The 20,753-nt window shown below is 55.0% G+C and overlaps 1 protein-coding gene across 3 annotated transcripts in view; it reads right to left on the bottom strand.

Annotated features, from left to right (window-relative positions):
• The window catches only part of TWF2 (twinfilin actin binding protein 2), a 26,035-nt gene continuing 5,282 nt past the window's right edge, over positions 1–20,753 (bottom strand). Inside the window, exons 2-10 of one of the 3 annotated variants that reach the window (XM_074836356.1) lie at positions 19,435–19,627; positions 15,041–15,118; positions 10,587–10,765; positions 8,744–8,839; positions 7,821–7,925; positions 2,402–2,527; positions 2,156–2,306; positions 1,607–1,728; positions 1–1,427 (exon numbers count right to left, since the gene is read on the bottom strand). In XM_074836356.1, the coding sequence (XP_074692457.1) occupies positions 1,260–1,427; positions 1,607–1,728; positions 2,156–2,306; positions 2,402–2,527; positions 7,821–7,925; positions 8,744–8,839; positions 10,587–10,765; positions 15,041–15,118; positions 19,435–19,513 (1,104 nt within the window). In that variant the 5' untranslated portion in view covers positions 19,514–19,627 and the 3' untranslated portion in view covers positions 1–1,259. Of the gene's footprint in view, positions 1,428–1,606; positions 1,729–2,155; positions 2,307–2,401; positions 2,528–7,820; positions 7,926–8,743; positions 8,840–10,586; positions 10,766–15,040; positions 15,119–19,176; positions 19,380–19,434; positions 19,628–20,753 lie in introns of those variants that run through there. The other 2 variants (XM_074836358.1, XM_074836357.1) reach the window with 2 other exon arrangements.

The following is a 20,753-nucleotide window of genomic DNA, read 5'->3' as shown; positions in this document are numbered from 1 at the left end:
ACTGTTTTAAAAATACTTTATTCTTTAGAAAATACAGCGTTCAGTACAGTGTGCTCTGCTCCCCCCAGCTTCCACCCCCTCCACCACCCGCTCCGCCGAGGTCAAGGCAACGTCGGCACGTTCACCGCCGCAGCAGGAAAGCAGAGGGCAGGTTTCACCCAGCCCCTCTCCATCTTCCCAGTGGCGGCTCTCGAGCCCTCGCTGGTACCCAGCAGCAAGGTGCTCTCCCCCCAAACCCCCCATGAAGCCTTAATCACAGGGCCAAGCTTGGCCCTTGGAGCCAATGATGGCCCTTGGTGGCTGGGGACAGACCTGGGGGAGGCACGCAGGGGCTGTCATGCTTCTCCACACAAGGATTTTGGGGTAGCCCATGTGATTTTTAAGACATGAGGCCACCCCAGACCAGAGCCGGCAGATGGGTGATGGTGGGGGCTGGGGCGCATGGAGGGGAGGTACAACCAGGGCTCAGGATCACCCTGGCTCCCATCCTAAACAGGGATAGGGCTGTATCAGGGCTGTAACAGCTCCCTCCGAGGGGAAAAGCCTTATTGGAGGGGTTCAAAAAGGGGATGCAAACATCACCCAAAGGCAGAGTCACCTTTCTCCAGGGCAAGGCTGAGCTCAGGACTCAGGGTGAGGGACACACACACACCTTCCACCTCACACTGGCTGGCTTCCCCCAGGGACACACTCCTGCCAGCAAAGCCCACCCCACGGGGAGGGGTCCTGCCCGCACCCTGAGGGGGTGCAGGATCACTCCAGGCCTGGAGCAGAGGGGCCATGCACACTGAGAGCGGGACAGGGGAGCAAAATCTGGGGGCTGGGGAAGCAGGGAAAGAAGCATTTTCTCTTTTCAAACAGGAATCCCCAATGCCATCCCTTCCCTTTGCATAGAGCAGCTTGCAGGTGAGCGTGTCCTTCAGTCACCCAGGGGCCACCGAGAGCAGTGGCTGTGACCCTGGGGGGGACAGGAGCAAAGCTGGGGGACACGGCCCTGCTGATCCCGTCCTCCGCTGGCAGCCCCGGGGCTTGCACAGGGATGTGAGGAAAAGAAACACTGACAACCCTGAACCCTCCCCATTGCTCTGCCCCCAGGTGCAACAAGCCATCCTGATGTTTAAAAAAGGAATGAAATAGGAAAAAAAGAAGGGGAGGGAAAAAAAAAGGCTGAGATGGAGGGAAAGATCCCCAGGTCAGCGGAGAGGAAGCTGGGAAGCGCCGCGGGGATGCTGTCCGTTCACCACCCAGTCCTGCGGGATCTAACTGTCCTCGCCGTTCTCGCCCGGCCCCTTGATCAGCCGCTTCTGTCCCCGCTTCCCCACGGGCCCCTTGGGCTTGGCGAAGGCCTGCTTGAAGGCATGCTGCTTGGGGTGCACCTCCTCGTAGAGGAACTCTGCCGTCAGCTCGGCTCCATCGTCGATCTCGATCTGCACCCAGGAGCGGCAAGCAGGGGTTAGCAGCTCCCTGGGGTCTTGACACCCACCTTAGGGCCACCCAACTCCCCCCTGAGCCCACCAGTGGGGCTGGACCAAGGCTGTGGCACAGCCCCTTGCAGATGCCCAGCACGGGTCTCTGCTCCATCACCTCTGGTTGGGCTCGTAATTACCTTCTTGGCTATCTCCAGGCAAAACTCCTGCTCCACGGTGTCCAGCAACCGGCTCTTGCAGCTGGAGTAGAGCATGCGCTCCTTGATGCTGCATTTGTACCCAGGCATGGAGTAGATAAAGACTGCAAGGAGAGAGCAGGGCTTGCGGCACTGCCCGGGCTCATGGCCAGGGAGCTCTGGGCAGCTGCATCCCACCCTGGTCACGGCTTTTCCAGCTGTGAGAGTCCCAGTCTACACAGCGACAGAAGGCGAGCCATCCCATCCAACACCTCTCCCCAAATCTCCCCTGGCTCTGGTACACCTGCAACACAATGGCTGCGCAAATCCACCACGGCAGCACCCAGAGCGCCCTGCGCTGTGCCACGGCAGCTTCTCTCGGCACCAAAGGACTTGCCAGCACCCACCGCGGGAGGACAGCAAGTGGGAACCAGCTCAAGATCCCCTGCTCTGCCACCCCATCCCCACTCGTTCCCCACGTGAGCAACGGTCCAGGGAGAGCGGGCACCAGCACAGGCTCTAACCAGGCAGTCCCAGTGCCAGGGCACTCACCAACAGACTCCAGGTAGTCTCCCTCGTGCGAGTGCTTGTACAGGAAGAAATGATAACGAGCCGAGTCCTGAGGGATCCTCTTGGGCAGGTCGGCAATCTCTGTGGGGCTCGTGTGCACCAGGTCAATGGTCTCCCGCTCCAGATCCAGCTTCTGATGGACAGAGGGGATGGGGGAGCAGACAGGAGTGAGAGGCGACAGCAAGAGGCAGGGGGAGCAGGGTGTGGGGAGCTGTGTGAGGGACCTACCAGCTGGATGTAGTTGATTTTCTTCTGCTTGAGCGCCTGGATGGCTTGCTGAGCATCCAACTGCAGGGGGAAGGCCAGGCCCTGCAGGGTCTGGTGCTTGCTCTCCACGCTGATCTCCGTCTTCACCTGGGGATGGAGACCACCCCGAGCGTCAGGGTAGAGACCAGCAAAGGATGAGGAAGGGAGAGAAAGGAAAACCGGCCAGTGCCACAGCAAAAGGCTTCTCATCCAAGGAGCTGCCTGACACCTGGCTCACAGAGGCCATGGCATTAAACCACCGAAAGTCAGCCAGGCTTGGGGCAGCGATGCTTGTCACCGTACTGCCACGCCGGGGGACCACCCGGCCCCAGCCATGCACCCCTGCGCCCCCCTGCTTCACTCCCAGCAAAGACCAGCATAAAACTGATGTTTCCCAGCGAGTCCCTGGCAGGGATGCTGTGACCAACACTGGCACATGTCCATCTCCAATCATCTCTGACCTCAACCTGCAGGTGATGGGGGGAGCCCTAAAATCACAGTGTTCAGCTGCACAGGTCTCCACCGGCGGGGAGGGCAAGCCCCTCCTCGGTGGATTTAACTGCAGCAGACAGGCATTCCCTCTGACGTTGGAGCTGGGGAATTGGAGATCCACAGCTCAGAAAGATCTTGGCTGCTGTTTTCCCCACAACCCCTGCAAGGCAGAGGCTGCTGCCCGTACCCCAAGCAAACCCCTTAGTCCAGGAGACCAAAGCCCACTTCAAACAGGGAAGAGAAAGAGATTGCAGAGAATCACATCACCCCAGGTGCCTCCATCCAGCCACAATGGGGGATCCCTGACCGGGACTGGAGGGTGCTGTGGGCCGGCAGTGGGGAAGGGGGGGGCAGGACGCGGCCGGCGCGGCATACCTCCTCGGGGCCGGGGTACTCTACCAGCGATGGGCAGCAGCAACAGCCCCCCACCATCTGCCACAGAATACAGGGAGACGGCGTCACCCCGACGGCGGAGGAGCCCATCCCACCTCAAGACCCCCACCCCAGGTAAACAGTCCAGCAACGCTAACCCAGGTGCTCTGCAGTGAGCATGGGTCCCTTTACTTTGGGATCGGTTTGGGGACAGTCCAACCTTTTTTTTTTTTATTCTTCTTCTTTTCCCTCCCCTGATAGAGAAAAGGAAGAAAAATCAAGGCATGCCAAGAGAAACGCAAGAGTTTTAGCTCACATCTCAAAACCAGCTCGGCAGCGCCAAAGCAGATCTCGTTACAAGGCTGCCCTTCGTTAGAGCAGCCCTGCGCAGTACCCACACCCCGGGGAGATGATGGACCCGGGTGCCCGGAGCACAGCATGCAGAAAAACAGCACCGGGAGAAGGAAAAACCGGGCATCAAGCAGGCAAGAGCAGCCTACCATCTCGGTACTCGAGTCCTGGGAACAGGAATCCTGCGAGCGTGGGGAGAGGAGACACACCATCAATGGCATCCCGCGCAGGGACAGAGGGAGGGGTCTCGTGTGAAACGAGAAGGGGTGGGGGACACACGGACATGCCGGGAGGATGGAGGCATACCATCTCTCTGCTGGAGGCCAGGGAAGGCAGGTCCTGGCGGCACGGGCAGGGAGCACAGCAAAAAATGACATGGGAGTCATCAGCGCTGGGAAGGAGCAGGAGGGAGAGCCCCAGCCCCGAGCCCTGGCAGCCCCACACGCAGTATCTCTGCCGACATCCCCGCACAGAGCCCATCCCTGCCCCATCTCCTGACGGCTCCCCAGCCAAGGTGCCCCAGCCCAGGGTCTGGAGGAGTTACGGCTCCAAGAAAGGATCTGTAGGAGTTCCAGCAGTTGCAGCAATAGATTTTGGACTATCCTCCACCAAATAGCATATACTAAAATTTTTTGGGGAAAAAAATGCCCAAGCGTCTGTCTATGCCAAGCATCCTGGAGGATGAACACAGTGTGAATGCTCAGCTCTCGGGAAATAATTGCTCAAAGGTTGTCCGGTGCTGCGTGGGCAAGAGGTCCAACTGACCTCCAAGCTCTGCTGTCCTACCATCCCCCGGGGTGACGTGGCACCAGCAAGGGCCCGAGGGCAAGCGCGCAGGGATTCAGAGGGTGCACACAGGCTCGCCTGGTCCTACTCTGCAGAGAGGTGCAGCACGAGGACATTACCACCGCCAACACCTCCACATCCTCATCTTTCTCCCCTGTAAATGCAAAGAGGCTGGGAGGGTTATAGCAGGACCAGAGAGACCTCAAGCTGCGACACGAAGCATGCTGAAGTCCAAAAATCCCAAGAGGTGGAAAGTTGTCCTAGCACATCAACTCCCCCACATACCTCTGTATTGTCTACTCCTTCCTTTCTCAAAAACATTAAAAACTGGCTCACTGGAACACCCACCAGGGCACAGCCCCAGAGCTGTGCATGGGATGGCTGAGCATGTGCCACATCCCATTCCTCCAGCCCCAGCCCTGCCAGCAGCAGACTTGGTTGGGGGGTTGTATTATCTCCTTTTCTTTAGGTTAGTTTCCCCCCCCGCCCCTTTCCTCACTGCCGGCATGGTGCTGACCTTGGCTAACGAGCATTTCTCTGTCTTATGGTGAAACCTTTTGCAGGGGGGGGTGGTTCTGGCAACACCTCCACTCTATCCACCCACCAACTGTGGGGCAGGTACAAATGGCACCCCCTTACACTCTGCAATGGCACGGCCACCTTTAATTCCTCTTAATCCTTCTGCCTCATCCCCCAGGTTCAAAGCTGCCTTCCTCCCCCCCGAGGCCCTATCGATGCAATATGCCTGGCTCCCCTCTGTGTTTCTGAGCCTGTGATGCTTCTAAAAAGACTTCCCAATCGTGGGTGTTAAGGTAGCTCAATGCCAAACTCAAAGCCATTTCTTAGCCCACGGTCTGCTGACAACTTCCAGCTCAGTAAAGCCGGTGACGCATTTTCCAGCTATTTAAATATATATATTTTAATGGCAAATGGCAAATTTTTGCAAGCTCCCACCCAGCTGTCAAGGAGGGTAGCTCACGACATTGCCTCTGTCCATGCAATCCTCAAACCACAGGGGAAGTTTGCCTCACGCAGCCTAAAATCTACTTTACCAAAGGCTGGGCACCCTCCCAGGGGATGTGCAAACCTGAGTCCTCCCTACCTCAGTGTAAAAGGCCACTGTGTCTGCCCTGAAGCTGCTGCCATGCAGCCATCGCCTCCCACCTCCTGCTTTGCTGCTGCCCTTCCCCTCCCACCCCTTCTCTGCTCTCATCTAGTGATTGAGGATGGTCCCAGGGAGCTTCTGCCAGCCCAGAAATGCAGACACCTTTGGGAGTGAAGACTGCAAACCAGGTTGGCATCCCAGAGGGTTGTGCATCAATGGCATCAGAGGAGAGGACAGCTGCACCACCAGCAGCAGTTCCAGGCAAGGGGCACAGCAAAACACTTACAAGCTGGTGGCTTTTCAAGAAACAGTGTTCCTCGTGTTATTTCCAAAATCCTAATGGATTGGTTGAACCCAGGGAGACACACGGGGTTCTGAATGGCTAGCAGGGGCATGGACAGACATGCAGAAGTGCTGAGGTCAGGGCTTGCCCAGGGGCTGCTTCCCAGGTCGCTGCCAGCCCTGACTGCTCGCTCCCACACACTGGATCTGCTCCCCCAAATGAATGTACACGCATGTGCGAGGCCCCCACAGCCTGTGCACAATGTGCACACAGGTGCAAGGACCCTGTAAGCCTGTAGGCAACATGCAAGGCTGGAGGCATCGCTGTGCTGGGCGGGGTGCTACAGGTTGAGAGCTGCTCCCAGATAGCCCCTCTTGATCAAAGCCCTCTGCTTTGCATGGCTCCAGAAATTCGCTCAAAGCTGCATTTACTGAGTGTCTCGAGTTTACCCGCCCTGGGGAGGTGAGCATGGCACCCAGCACCCGAGCCGTAGCTCCCACCATCTCCTGCTCTGTGCCCAGGAACAAGTGGGGGCAGTCCCTGAACCAACACAGAGACCCTTCAGTGCACCCAGTGCTTGGCTGCTTCCCACCTTTAAGTCCACAGGCAAAAATATATCCATTTTCCTCTCTTTCTAAATTCTGATGACCACTCCCTATAGCTCAGGCTGACACAGGGGACAGCATACTTTAAAATAACCCCCAACCAAATCAAACAGCAGCAGCACCTTCCCCCTGGAGCTGTGTCTCAGAAAGGCAAGGGTGGGAAACAGAGCATGGCAGATCACCCAGAAAACAAGCACCACCAGCACCACTTACCTGGGTCACATGATCCTACAAGACACAGCCAAAAAACCCCCCCAAACTACTTCATCCTGTAGCACTGGCCAGCCAAGGCGATGGCACAATGCCCAAAGGTGCCAAACAAGCTGCAGAGTCACCATCAGCATCTCTCTCTTCTCCAAGCGTGGGCATCACCTTGGATCCTCCAGCACAAACCCTCCCTCCAGGCTGGGAGCTGGGATAACTGTGCGGAGACCCCTGCAGTGGAGATCACCCCATGGTGGCATCTCCCAAACACCCCCCAACTCGGTCACCCCCAGACCTGCTTTGGCAGGTGGAAACCTCCTAACTCATCTTTATCATTAATTAACGCCATCAGGCTGATTGGCTTCACATCTCCCAGGCATGTCCTGACCCAACCATGAGCCCCACAGCCCCAGCACAGGCAGAAGAGAGAGGGATGCTCCTCTAGAGATGAAGGTTTTCCACAGTATCCAAGTGAAATCCTCCCACCCCAACAAATTCCTGCTTCCAGGTGGTCTGCCCAGTCAGCAAGCTGATCCCCTCCCCTGCCTCAGCGTTTCACAGCACCACAGAGGTTGGCATGAGTGCTGTGAGATGTTGGTGGGGAGACGATGGCGTTACAGCCTTGTCTGCTCCCAACCCTACCCTGCACCACTTCCACATCTTCTTCCAGCACATCAGCCCCAAATTTAAGCTAAGATCCGTATTTCTTCAGACAACATCCCTCATATTTATAGCCACAGAGGAAGAGTATGGGAAAGGAGGCTGCTGCAGCCCAAAGACAAGCCTGAATTCTTCCTGCTTCCCCCGCAAACTCAGACACAGCTCTGGCTTTGCCCCCGATACCTAGAGGTTAGAGACTGCTGCCTGTTTTCAGCCTCAAACCATCTTCTGACTGCCAATTACAGCAAGCAAAATGGAGCTCTGAGCTCATGTCCTAGCAAGGAAAGAAAAAAAAAAAAAGTCTGTTAAGTTCCTCTTTACACCACCAATTTGACCGTGAGGATGCTTGGTCCAACTCAGCAAGGGCAGGAATGGGTTAAACTGCAGAGGTACAAGAGAGTGCAGTAAAAATGAGCCATCCCTTTCAGCTGGATGCTTGGATGCTCGCTCCCACACCTCCAGCAGCAAACACACCCCGTCATCCCACATCTCTGTGTACCCCGAGGGTCTCGGGCTCCTTCTCCCCGGCTGGTGGACACCCACCTCGTTGATGCGGATCTGCTGGAGCTCCTGCTCGGCTGCAGTCAGCGGGGCCGGGGCGGAGCAGGAGGACACGTGCTTTTGGTACCCGCTCAGGGACACGTCCTCCTGCAGACAGAGGGACAGGGACGGGGGGAAGTGTCAGGGGTGGTTATTGCTGCAAGGCTGGATGCACCCCCAGCCTTGAGGCTATGTCTGAGCAACCCAGCGGGTATCAGGCTCTCTCCTTACCAGGAGGATCAACCTGAGCAGCACTCTTGGATGCCTCCGTGCAAATCCCACGCTCGATTTTAAACAGTGCCTGTTGACTGCCTGTGCCTGTTCAGACCACTCTGCCCCTTCCTGGACACCCATGGCCGCAGCAGTGCGGCTCCTCTGGCCAATTAACAGAGCTCGTGAGCACCAAAGCAAGAGGGAAAGGCAGAGACCACGGCCCAAGAGCAGCAGAGAGGGGCACCGGAGCAGGAGGGCAGCTGCTGGGGATGCTCCCTGGCTCCCATCGGCACCAGAAGCCCCGGCAAGGGGCAAGGTCCTGGCTGTGCAGCTCCCTCTGCCCATGGAAAAGCCCACGGAAGAGGAGAAACCTGCTGCCAAGGCAGCCGGCTGTCCCCGGCAGGGCAGCAGCTCTCGCTGCTGGAGCGACACTGCCACCGCCTGGCGCTTCTTCTCCAGCTCAGAGTAAAGCTCTGGATGTCTTCTGAGCCTTTCTCCCACCTCTTCCACTGTCTCTGTCACAGTATGACTACAGCTGTGCAGGCATGAGAAAGTGGCAGCAGCCACTGGGGAGACTAAAGCTGCACGGAGGACAAAGCTCCATGCTGTCCTCTGCAAATACCAGCATCCCCCATCTCGCTCGGCTTTGGCGCTGAGCCTGGGTTAGGCTCCAGCGTTGAACCCAAAAGGCTGCCCAGAAACCACCACCGTACCTTCACCGTTCCAAACATCTCATCCTTTATGTGCCCCCCGCCAAACTCCTTCTTCACCGTGGCTCTGGTGGCGGCGTACAGCATCTTCAGCCGGACCTGCACGAGGAGGGAGGCAGCCAGCGCCGTCAGAGAGGAGCGTCCTGCACGGCGGGACCAGAGAGCAGCACCTCTGCGCAAGAGGTGCTTGATGCTCGCGGTCACCGTCCCGCTACCGGCTCCGCAAACCTCAGCCCTCCCTGGGAGCAACCACCTGGTTTCTATCCAGGCTGACTTCTAACCGCAGCATCTCCAGGCAGGGAGCAGCCAGGAAAACCCATCAGCGCTATTTCCAGGACCGCCCGCGCTCGGTGCAGCCTTGCCAAGCACTGCCCGTGATCTGCCGGCTTATTCTGTGCTTTGCTTTCCCGTTCCTGAGCTCCAGCGCATCATTCCTCACCCCCCTGGGTAAGAGGAGGTGCAAATATCGCTGGAGTTGCCTAGAAGGGACTTTTGGCACTTCTTCTGCATCATTCTTCTGCAAAACCCAGGGAAAAGCTTTTGGAAATGCTCCTTGGTGCCCCACCCTTGCAGTAAGGCCTTCCACAGTTTATTGAGAGAGATATATATTAAAAATATCTATTATTATGATATATTATTATATATATGTACACATATATGTACATGTACACATGTATGTGTATACACATATATAAAAGTATATATTATTATAATTGTATATATATGTGTGTGTATACATATGTGTGTGCATATATAATAATATATATTTGTTAGATACCTCAACAAACTGCAGAGGGTCTTTTTTATATGCGTGTGTTATATATAATAATAAAATAATAACAACATGTGTTTGTTATATATGTTGTTATATATATGACAAATATATGTTATTATTATATATTATATATAATATATAGTTATATATTAAAATAGTTATATACAACAATATTATCATATATAATGTATATATTCCATATATAGCAATATTAACAATGCTGTTATTATATATAAGAAATATTTTTATATATGACAAGTGTATATATTAACACGGCAGCAAATCTATACAGCATATAGATTATATAAAATATATATTATAAATATAAAACATATAATATATTATATATTATATTATATATAATATATAAAATACATTATATAAAATATATATATATAAAAAAACATATATGTGTATGTATGTGACAGGCACATATGTTAACACAGCAGTGAATCTCAGTCCCGCTGAAAGCCCGTTACGGAGGTGTGTTCAGCACAATGACATTTTCCAAGCTGTACCACTGAAATCCTCCAAAGCCATCTCCCCTCAACTGGCCCTTTTGCGCCCACTCCAACCCCCCCCACCAGCCCAGCAGGTGCCAGTGCCGGCCTGGCCACACGCAGTTCTGAGAGCGCCAGCCTGCCCGGCCCTTTTTAAGGCTGATTTTGGAGCTGGGCCTGGAGGTGGGCCAGCAGCCGCTCTGCATCAGCCCTCGAGTGGAGCGGGGCCGGGCTGGATGCAGGGCCAGGCACATCGGTGCCAGCACCAGCTCTTCCCAGTGACGCTTTTGGCCAGAGCCATGGTGGGACGTCTCCATCCCCGTGGTCTGTACTGCTCCCCTCCCTACACCCCAGACCTTCCTCCTCCTCCTCACAGCGCTGCAAAGAGGACAGAGACACAGTCCCGCTGTATCTTAAAAAATTCCCCCATTCCCAAAGCAGTCTCCACTTCTTAACCCAGGCACAGCAATGGAGAGTGTGGATGCTCCTCCTCAGCCCCAGCGCCAAGTCAGTCTGGCCAGCATCACCTCCACCCTCCATCACCACCCCCCAGAGCCCGGTGGCTGCTCACCGGGGAGCTGTCGGGGGACCAGGAGATGAAGAGCCACTCGTAGCCCTGGGCGTTCTGGCTGTCCAGGCGGTACAGCACGTAGCACGGCTGCTGCTCGTCCAGCAAAGGCAGCACGAAGGCATCATAGTCAGCGTCCCAGCGTCGGGACAGCTCTTTGTGGGCTCCCAGCACGAGCTGTTCTGGAAAGAGAAGACGGAAAAGGTGGTGTTAGCTGAAGGCAAGGCTTAGCTCACCTTGCAGGACCACGAGGCAGCTCGGCTAAGGGCTTGCCACAGCTCCAGCACTGACAACGGTGCCATCCTGCAGAAAAACAAATTAAGGCCTCCAACCATGTGCAGGAGTGTACACCCCCACTGGTGACCCCACCGCGGGATGCCATCAGGGCTGCAACCACCATGGAGGGGCTGGTTTTCTGCCAGCATCCTGCTGCCTCCTGTCCAACCATCTCCTCCACTCCCATGGGCTCCTCACTGGTGACCATCTGTAGCCTCCTTCCCCTCTTCTCCCTCCAGCTGTGTAGACCCCAACCAACCCTCGTTGCTCACAGGGGAACATGAGACCTCCTCCATCCCACCTGGACAAGCTCTAGGGGCACTAAAAGACCTCACCAGGAACACAAGGAATCAACCTACATCCTACATTTGGGGCACTGAGAAAAATAAAGGTCCCATTGCAAAAGCCAGGACAATGAGCCCAGGTTGCTCTCATCGGATTTGCCATAACCTCAGAGGGGTGAAATTCAGAGGGAATACCCGAAGCCCATGTCCGCAGGGACTGAGGATATCCCAGAGACCCCAGCCTGAGGGGGGACCATGCTGCCAGGAGAGCCCCAGCCTCTGGAAGAGATCTACATATTTCACACACTTGGTTGCATCTCAGGTATCTGGACAGTCTTTTTTTCAGCTGCTATGCAAGCAGCAGTGGGGCTGGGAGCCCCAGGAGCCAGGCAGCTGAGATTTAAACACTGGTGCAGGCATTATATGAACATGAAACCCCACCCTGTGAGGGTCAAATCAAGCTTTGGGATGGCCAGATGGAAAAGCAACACCACTGGAGACAATCATTGTAGGTTGCTGGAAAACAACCTGTATTTTTATTCCATTTTAGATGCAGAAAGGTCTGGGAGGAGATGTCAGGACACAGAACAAGATGTAGGAAAATCCAGAGGTGCCAAAGCAAAATAAGTTGGGGCCTTGGACAGTTGGCACTTGAGGGGATGCTCAGCCTGGCACGTGCCCTGCCTGGACCTCTGCCCACAGCCCTGCTGCCCATCAGGAGCCAGGAAGCCCCTTGTCTTTGGTTCCTTTTCCAACCCTCTTCCCCCCCATCCAGCTCAGCAGCTCTGAAGCTCATGGCAGGAAAGCTTTTAAGGAAAATAGTTGAGGAATAAAGGGTTTGAGATGAGTTACTCTCACCCACCCTTTCCATCCGAGCAGGGCATTTCCCCACTGACAGCAGCATAGCCCTCCCCTGCCCAGTGCCGCCCTGCCATGGCATTTGCTGAATGCGTTGTTATTTGTGCACAAGGGGCACATGCTACTGGTACAGTAACAAGGACAGCAGACAAAAAGGGTGCTGAAAATAACTTTACCTTCAGCAAAACTACCTGTTTTGATGAAGAGAAGCATAAAAACCTCAATGTACCCCTAAAATAAACATAAAGCCCTGCAAATGGATTTGTGTACTGCAAAGACCTGGGATCCCAAAGAGACTGCAAGGAATTTCACCCAGCCAAACCCACCGGCAGCTCACGGGTGCCTCTGTCTGCCAAATATCCTGACACCTCACGCACGAGGCAATCAATCAGTGCTGAATCATTCCAGGCTATTCCCGGGCTGCGCCCAAGCCGGATCCCGTGCTGCCATGAGTCAGCAGCCTCCAGCTTTCCCCTGGACTGGAGGAGCAGCTTCTGTCGCTCTGCTTATTCCCCTGCGTCCCATCAGGCTCTCTGCAGTTCAGTTCAACCATTCAGGGTCAAATTTTCCACCTCGGGAAGCATCGGGAAAGGGAAATCCAGAGCAGCTGCCTTTTGACGAAGCATAATCATCAGCACCAGCTATTTCAGGCTCCATTTCTGTAGGGCGCTGCTGCTGGAAAAAGGGTGGCTGGGAGCATTTCTGGCCCTCGAGGTGCCCCCAGCACTCAGCTGAAGGCAGGCTGCCTTGCTCCCAAATGCCCGTAGAAGGCAGCCCTGCCTGCAGCTCTGGCAGGCGCCGCAGCAGGACAGCGCAGGAGCCGGGAGCCTGCAAAGCTCAGTGCACAACATCACCTATGTGCAAAGAAACACACCCAATCGGGAGGACCACAAAGCCAACCTTGTCCAGAAACCTGCTGACAGCAAGTAGAGCATCACCTAAAACCACGTTGGACCACAAGTATTTCTCATGCCAGGAAAGCATTGCTGAGCCTCAGTACACAGCCTGCTCCTCCAGCACACACCTTCATCCAACCATGGCTTCTCCTGGCCCGCCCCTAAAGGTAACATCAGCTCAAAGAGCTCCCAAAAGGTTGCTCAGCCATAGCTGCTCTCCTGGAGATGCCTGGACACAGAGCATCTGCCGTAAGGCTCCTTGCAACATCTTCCTCTCCTTCCACCTGCAGTTGTCTGCTCCAACATGTCCCAAGGCCGGTAGGGCAGAAGGTCCTCTGCAAGCCACTGAGCAGGGCTGGAGGCTCCTCTTCCACTCCCCCTGTGTAGGCAGGGCAGCTGGCATGTTCTCCCCAGCCATTTGGGACACATCCCTTCCAAGATCAGTGTGCTCAAGTCCATCTGTCCAGCTATGACATCTGTCTGGCCGCTCATTACTGCCTGAGGGTCCTTCTCTGGCGGGTAGCAGCAGGCTGATGCCTCCTGTGTTACAGAAAAGAGTAGTGTCCCAGAGGGACCAAGCAACTTGAGACAAGTCACACGGGAGGACAGACGAGGTCCCTGAGCCAGGCTGGTGGGCCACCACCACCTTGTCCCCAGCAGACCAAGCCCTTCAGCTCAGAGATGCTCCTGGCTCTCCTCCTTCCACCTGCCTCCCCATGGGAGCCTCAGGCTCTGACACATCTCAGAGGCTTCTGCAGACGCCCAAGCTCTTCCAGAGCTGCCCACTGCCATGGCTGGTCCAGGCCAGGGGAAAGGAGCCAGAGCAGGGTGGGAGAGCCGGACTGGGAAGCACAAAGCACTGCCAAGTGAGGTTAGTCCATGAAGCAGCTGCTGCCACCAACACATCAGACAGATAAATACGTCCCATTCAGCCCAAGTAGAGATGGTGGGATGTGGTTTCCATTGATGGTAAAAAGTCTTCCTTGCTGGTGTCACCAACCACAATCCAAAGCCAGCGGCACAAGCCCTAGCACCCTAAGTCCAGGCTTAGGGACATCCATGACTTATCCTAACGCAAACCTGATTCCCATTTTTAAAAAGAAAAAGAAGCCAAGAGAGCAACATTGCTGTCAAAAGATGCTCTGAAGAAAGAACACAGATATCATATCCCAACACAGGCAGATCTCGCCAAGGACAAAGCCAGCACCGATGAACCTTGCAGTGGCCCTGCCGATGTGTCCCATGCGTCACGCTGCTCTTCCAAATGGGTCTTCACAGCCCCTCCAAAGCCACCATGGGCTCCTTACGACCACAGGCTCCTTACAACCACATCCACCATGGTGTTTGCAGCATGGTCCTGGTGGCCCACCCAAGGGAGGTGGTGATGACAGCTTGGCAGGGCATTAACGTTCCTGCTGCCATGAGAAACAAGTCATTCATATGCAATTGTATGAGGCTGAGGTGATGGAAAACCTACACCACGGAGGCTCCCCGCTGGGACATTCAATCAGTGCTTTGCTCTGGTTGTTTGTTTGATAGATGTAGAGGCCACCCAAAGGCACCTTTCCATGGGGCAAACGCAGGCAGGTTGGTGCCAGCCTGCAAACTGGGCTAGGGGCAGCCCCATGCCCAGAAGCAGGTGCTGGGACGGGCTGGGTTTCAGAGCACAGCATCCCTTGCAGGATACAATTGGGGCCCTGTGCCGAGCCCTGCATGAAGGAGCAACCCCCTGCCCACCGCTGTCCCGAGCATCTCCTTGCCTGGTGTGGGATGCCACGTCTAAGGAGGAAGATGCTGCGCATCGTCCCTGACCAAGGTCTCACAGCACCCGCAGCAGCTTCTCATGGTGCTCCCCATAACAAAATCCAACACAGCGGCAGGAAAAGCCACCCAGAGCACAGCACTGATGCCAGACACCCATATCGGTCTGCTGGCAAAGTCACTGCTCCCCACCCCGAGCCACCTCAGTGCTCACCAGCACCAAATTTTGGGGTTGTATTTCAGATGTCAGGGAGCCCCAGTAGGATTTCTCTTGGGGTTTCCAAAAACACGAGGTGACACCACAGCGGCAAAGAGGAAAGAAGGAGAGGCGAAACAGAGAACCAACATGGCATAAATCAAAGCACATGAAAACTGGACTTACCATCCTCAATGATGACCTTGATGAGCCGAACTGAACCATTTCGGGCTTTGGCAAAGAAGTCCCTTAATTCTGTGGTGGCTGAAAGAACCAGAAACATTGTGATCAGATTTATCAGTCAAAGCAGGCACTGGGCTGCTTGGCGACTGGCCAGGGAGGGAAGCCACTTGGCAGGGCAGAAATTTAAAAATTAAAAAAATAAAATCACTGGTGCCAAAAAAATGATAATAAAAATAATAATACAAAACTCAAACAGCTGGGAGCGAAGTGCTGCGTCTCCCTGAGGCGTCAGAGTTAAATAGCAGCTGGGAGCGCATGTGATCCAGAGAACTTGATACTTGGCCTTGGTGAACATAATCACCCAAATTTAGACGACGGCTTGGCCGGTGCAGGCGGGGAGAGCTCAAGTGACAAGTTATTCGCTTTACAGAGCGGCATTGCATCTGGGGGTGGCTGGAAGATGTCCCAACAGGCTGTGACGTCTTGGGCTTGTGACACACCGCTGCAGGGATGTTGCTCCCGAGGTGGCTGGGGACCAGCATGGCTCCAAACTGGAGGCCCTGGGTTGAAGCTGAGCCCCTGCAGAAGGGAAAGGCAATGGCCCCAAGGTTTTGCTTCGGGGCCAGTGGGGCTTTGGTTGCAGAAGGCTTTTGGGAAGTACTTTAGGGAGCCACCTTCCTCCACATCCCCACTCCCTGAGCACCACGCACCAGCAACCGGTCTTCGACATCCTACCAGGAGGCAACAGCAGGCAGCAGATGTTGAAGGGGCAGCCCGCAGCCAGCGTTGGAGGCTTAACGTGCCCACCTTGAAAGCATGACCAGCACAGAGCTTCTCGTCTGTGTTGGGTTTGTGTGTGTGGCAGGGTTTTGGTAGCAGGGAAAGGGGGCTACAGAGCTGCCCCCTGTGAGAAGCTTCTCAAAGCTCCCCCAGCTCCAAGTCGGACCCACCACTGGCCAAGGCCAAGCCAATTAGAGACAGTGGCTGTGTCTCTGTGATAACATATTGAAGAAGGGGAATCTGTGAAGATGAGTTGGAGTTGCAAGGAGGACACCTCTACAAACACCTCTCTGCCAGAGCAGAGACCCCCCTCTGCAGCCCGTGGTGAGCAGGCAGGCTGTCCCCCCGCAGCCCATGGGGGTCACCGGGGGAGCAGACGCCGACCTGCAGCCCGGGGAGGACCCCACACCAGAACAGGTGGCTGCGCCTGAAGAAGGCCGGGACTCCGGGGGAAGCCCGTGCTGGTGTAGTTCGGCACTGGGAGGATTGCAACACACAGGAGGGACCCACACCGGAGGAGTTCGTGAAGAGCTGCAGCCCGTGGGAAGGACTCATGTCAGAGGAAGTTCATGGAAGACTGTCTCCCACAGGAGGGACCCTACGCCAGAGCGGGGGAAGAATGTGAGGAGTCCTCTCCCTGAGGAAGAAGTGGCAGAAACAGCAGGTGATGAACTGACCGCAATCCCCATCCCCTGCCCCCCTGAGCTGCTGGCAGAGAGAAGGGAGAGAAATCAGGAGCAAAGCTGAGACCAGGAAGAAGGAAGGAGTGGGGGGAAGGTGTTTTTAAGATGTTGTTCTCACTCTCCTACTCTGATTGGTAAATTAAATGGTGGTGGTGGTGTTTAAATTAAATTGATGTTCTTTGTCTTCCCCAAACAAGTCTGTCTTCTGCCTGTGACCATAATGGGTGAGTCATCCCTCCCTGTCCTTATCTTGATTCTGGAGCCTTTTGTTGTATTTTCTCCTCCCCATTCCTGAGGGGGAAGGAGTGATGGGGTGGCTGTGTGGTGCTCAGTTGCCCTTTGGGCTCAAACTGTGACACGGTCCCACCCAGGACATGCTATGTGCAAAGGCAATGCCCAAGAGATGTGGCCTGGAGGGGCCAAGCCCCACGACAAGGAGTATCTACCAGTGCAGGGAGTGCCCAGCATCTCCCAGCCTGGATCCCCCAGAAAGCCCCTTTGATTACACGCCTGAGCCCCTTCCTGGATGCAGCTGCACAGCCAAGGGGGTCCTGTGAGTTCAAAGTCACAAGCAGCATTACGCTTGTTAGAAATACTAAAGAAACTGGTGTTACAAAGACTAGAGACCCGGGCAGACACCCCTTAGCCCACGCCAGGATCTGTGCTTGGAGTCACTGTCAGCAGCCCAGCCCTCCTGGTGCTTTGTCACACCGCCTGTCCATTGCTGATCACCGTGCCGGAGCAGCCCGCAGCAGGAAGGAGCCCTGCTTTGGGCTCTGGAGCCTGAGAGCATCCACGGTCAAGCCACTTTGCAAAGAAAGCCACCCCTACATCAGCCGAAAGATGCAGTGGCTGGACAAGCCATCCCCTGGCACCAACAGCCACATCCATTCTGCTTCAGTCCCACTGGCAGTGGGTGCCACCCTTCGGTGCAGCCCCCAGCATCGCCACAGGAGGAGCCTCGATGTTACCCATCACCTGCCCAAGGGACATGGTGGGGCCACCGACTGTCACATGCCAGTGTCCTCTTCCCTGGAGGCAGACCCTGGGCTAGGGCACTGCCCACAGCTCCCCCAGCCCCGAGGGAGAAGGAGCGGGTGGGCGTGGATTTGTCCCCACGCACAAACACCAATGATAATGCAGGCAGAGAGGTGGACAGACATGTCCTGGGGAGTCCCCGGGGAACTCCTGCCTGTCCCCCCCAAGTGATACATCTGAGATGCATCTGTTCCACCAGCTGGAAGTCTGTCCTGATCAGAGGTCCCGGTGGCTTCCCCTCCCCCTGAGAGAAGAGGCACAGAAAGAGCTCCCAGGCTGGTACCCTGCAAACAGCAGCGCTCCCATACAAACCCAGAGACGCCACCCAGCAGGACCCCGCGGGAACAGGCACAGAGACACCCCAGCAAAGGCACTTTAGTCCTTAATAGCATTTTAGGGGACATACAGAGGTTTGCTGGCATAATCCCACCACGAGCAAACCTCTTCGCCCTCCATCAGCATTGAGGCACATGGCTCTTCCAGCACCCAGCGCAGACTTTCACCCTCTCCCAGCGCCAGCTGGGAGCTCAGCCTGCTCCCTCCGTTCCCACCCAAGGATGCTCTGATATTTTTAGCTCCTTTCACTGCTGAGAGTGACTGTTTCCTTCCGGCAGCATCTGTGGTTATTGCAAACACACGAGGCGGAAGAGGAGGAGAAAAAGACATTTATACACCCAGGAACCCTCACGCAGGAGACAAAAGCTCCTAATAAGCACTATGCATCAGCGATTCCTATTGCACTGCCAAATTAGGAGAGAGTAACATCGGTATTGGATGTTTCTATAGCATCAGCTACAAGGGAGGAAGAGGAAAGCTCTGCAGTGCTATCCCTCTGGCCTGACCCCATCCTTTCCAGAGCCCAAGGGCACACGTAGGCCTGGAAAAATCAGGAAAGTCTGGGCAAATGCAACCTCCCAGCCCACCTGGAAATGCTGAGTCCCCAGAAGTACTGAATCAACAGCTGGGATGATTGATAGTTTAGTGATTGACAAGTGACAGCCAAGTGCTGGGACCTGTGTAGGTACAGAATGGTTTAAGGGGATGGGGAAAAGCACAGATGCTGTCGGAGAAGCCAAGCGCACGATGGGAAATACCACAAGGTCTGCCAAGGAGGGAGATGCTTTCCAGAGAAGGCAGCGGCTAACGTTTCAAAAAACACTCAGAGCAGGCTTCCAAGCTTTAATTCTGCTGGAATTAAAAACAAAACAAAACAATTTTCATTTAAATAAAAAAATCACCAGGGTGTCTTCAATGTTCCCTTCTGTCTCTCATGACGAGAGCCAAGAGACGGAGAGGAGGGAGAGGAATAAGCTAGCGAAGGTTTTCAGCACGAGCTCAGCAACTGCTTCGTTACAGCATGATTACAATTTAATTGGCACAGCAGACTTGATGAGACGGCTCACGTGCCTGAAATATTAATACAAAAGTCCACAACCAGCTCTGGAAGAAAGGCAGGGAGGACACCTTACCCTGTAGATGGAGGTGAGCAGTACCTCTGCCCCAAGGCATCTCCTTGCCAGGAAGACTCCAGGACCCAACTCAAGGGCTGAAAAACCCACGTGTGGGGAAACCACAAAAAGCAGAGCAAGGGAGAAGCGATGGGGCAGAAGAGTGGAAGGGAACCTGCACATCCAACACCCTCGAGACATGGGTTCCTGGAAAATCCTGGAACAAATAATCCAGAAACAAACCCAAGCTGGGCTACAGCCAGTGGGGATCTACTGAGACCAAGTTGCATGAGATCAACCTAGCTTCCTCCCACAGAGCCACAGACCTGTGGGCTTCAGGGGTCTCAGCTCAGCTTTCTAAGTGTCTCCAAGTGTCAGAAGCCAGCTTGGGAAACACGATGGTGGTGAACCTCTATGGCACGGACACAGAACTGCATGGATAACTCACTCTGGGAGGTATCAGAGGGTGGATCAAGCAAGGTCTCCTGGGGACCTGTGATGGGTCCAGGTTTAGTCCACATTTCCATGAACACTTCTGGTAACTGCAATAGTGCCTCCTGCAGCTGTAAGGCGGGAAGCTAGAGGAGATGCAAGAGCGTGCTGGAGAATTCACCGTTCTCTCAGGAGACTGGAGAAATGGGCTGGGAAAAAAAGACATAGGATGAAACTCAACAGGAAGCAAGTACCATAACTAGAAGGACCAGCAACACCGATGCAGGGTCCAGCAACTCCAGAAAAGAGAGGAGGGTTGCAAGCCAAGATCAGGTTAATCGCTTCATGTTGTTGCCAGCAAAGTCATTCATGAGGGCACAAACAAGAGCATGACCATGTTATCTGGTGCTGACAAGGCTGCAGGCACAGCAAAACCAGCACGTCCAGGCTCAGCATCATGCAAGGAGCAAGGCACAGGATGGACAGCATCTATGCCAGAGGACACAGCGTGCAGGAGCAACCAAAGAAACCAGGGCTGGTTGGCCCAGAGGAAAGAGGAAAAATGATGAACGACTTGTACTAGTTTTCCAGCCAGAAACATCAGGTCCCATCTTGGCACTTGGGAAACCTCACGATGAGGGTGACCAGACTCTGGGAAGGACACCATGCCTCCATTCCTGCCCCAAAAAGCCTCCAGAAACCTTCCCAGGATGCTGCTGCTTTGAGGCAGGATGAGCTCGGTGGCGTCTTGAGGAACCTTCTGGCCTTTCTACAAGGCAGTCCTGCCATCAGCCCTCCTGGCAGACATGGTGGGCACAAGCACCCATGCCTGTTCAGCCACCCTTTCATGCATGACAGCCCAAAAATTGCCTCCAGCCACTGAGTCGTGCAGCACCTCCCTCTCCCATCTGTTTGTAGGCTGCAGATGAGTTGTCCCCTAATCACGAGCCACCTGCATTTAACAGTCTGCTGACAGCATGTCCCAGGTCCCCCAGCACGACAAAAGCTCCCTGCCCAGCAGCACCTGCTACCCATTTGGGACAGAGGGCTGTTGGCACCAGGACACCAGGCTGGGCAGCTTGCAGCGTGGCAGGGCGATGATGGTTTGGCCAGCAGTGGCCTTCAGGTGGCCCTGGCCATGCAGGCAAGCTGCCAGAGGAGAAGAGGAGCTCATGGTGGGAAGGCAGGGCAGTGCCTCCGCCCTCAGCAGCACCGCGCAGGCACAGACCGAAGCCTAAAGACCCCACGCCTCAGGGACCAGCGGGGTGGCCAGATCCTTGCACCTACTGAACGGACGTGCTGTTTGCCACCAGAGCAGGCAGCTGCCCTGCCCTG

This window comes from Strix aluco, chromosome 11 (assembly GCF_031877795.1).
Source record: "Strix aluco isolate bStrAlu1 chromosome 11, bStrAlu1.hap1, whole genome shotgun sequence".
Lineage (NCBI taxonomy): Eukaryota > Metazoa > Chordata > Aves > Strigiformes > Strigidae > Strix > Strix aluco.
The sequence above is the reverse complement of the archived record's forward strand: the minus strand, read 5'-3'. Positions and strand labels throughout refer to the sequence as shown.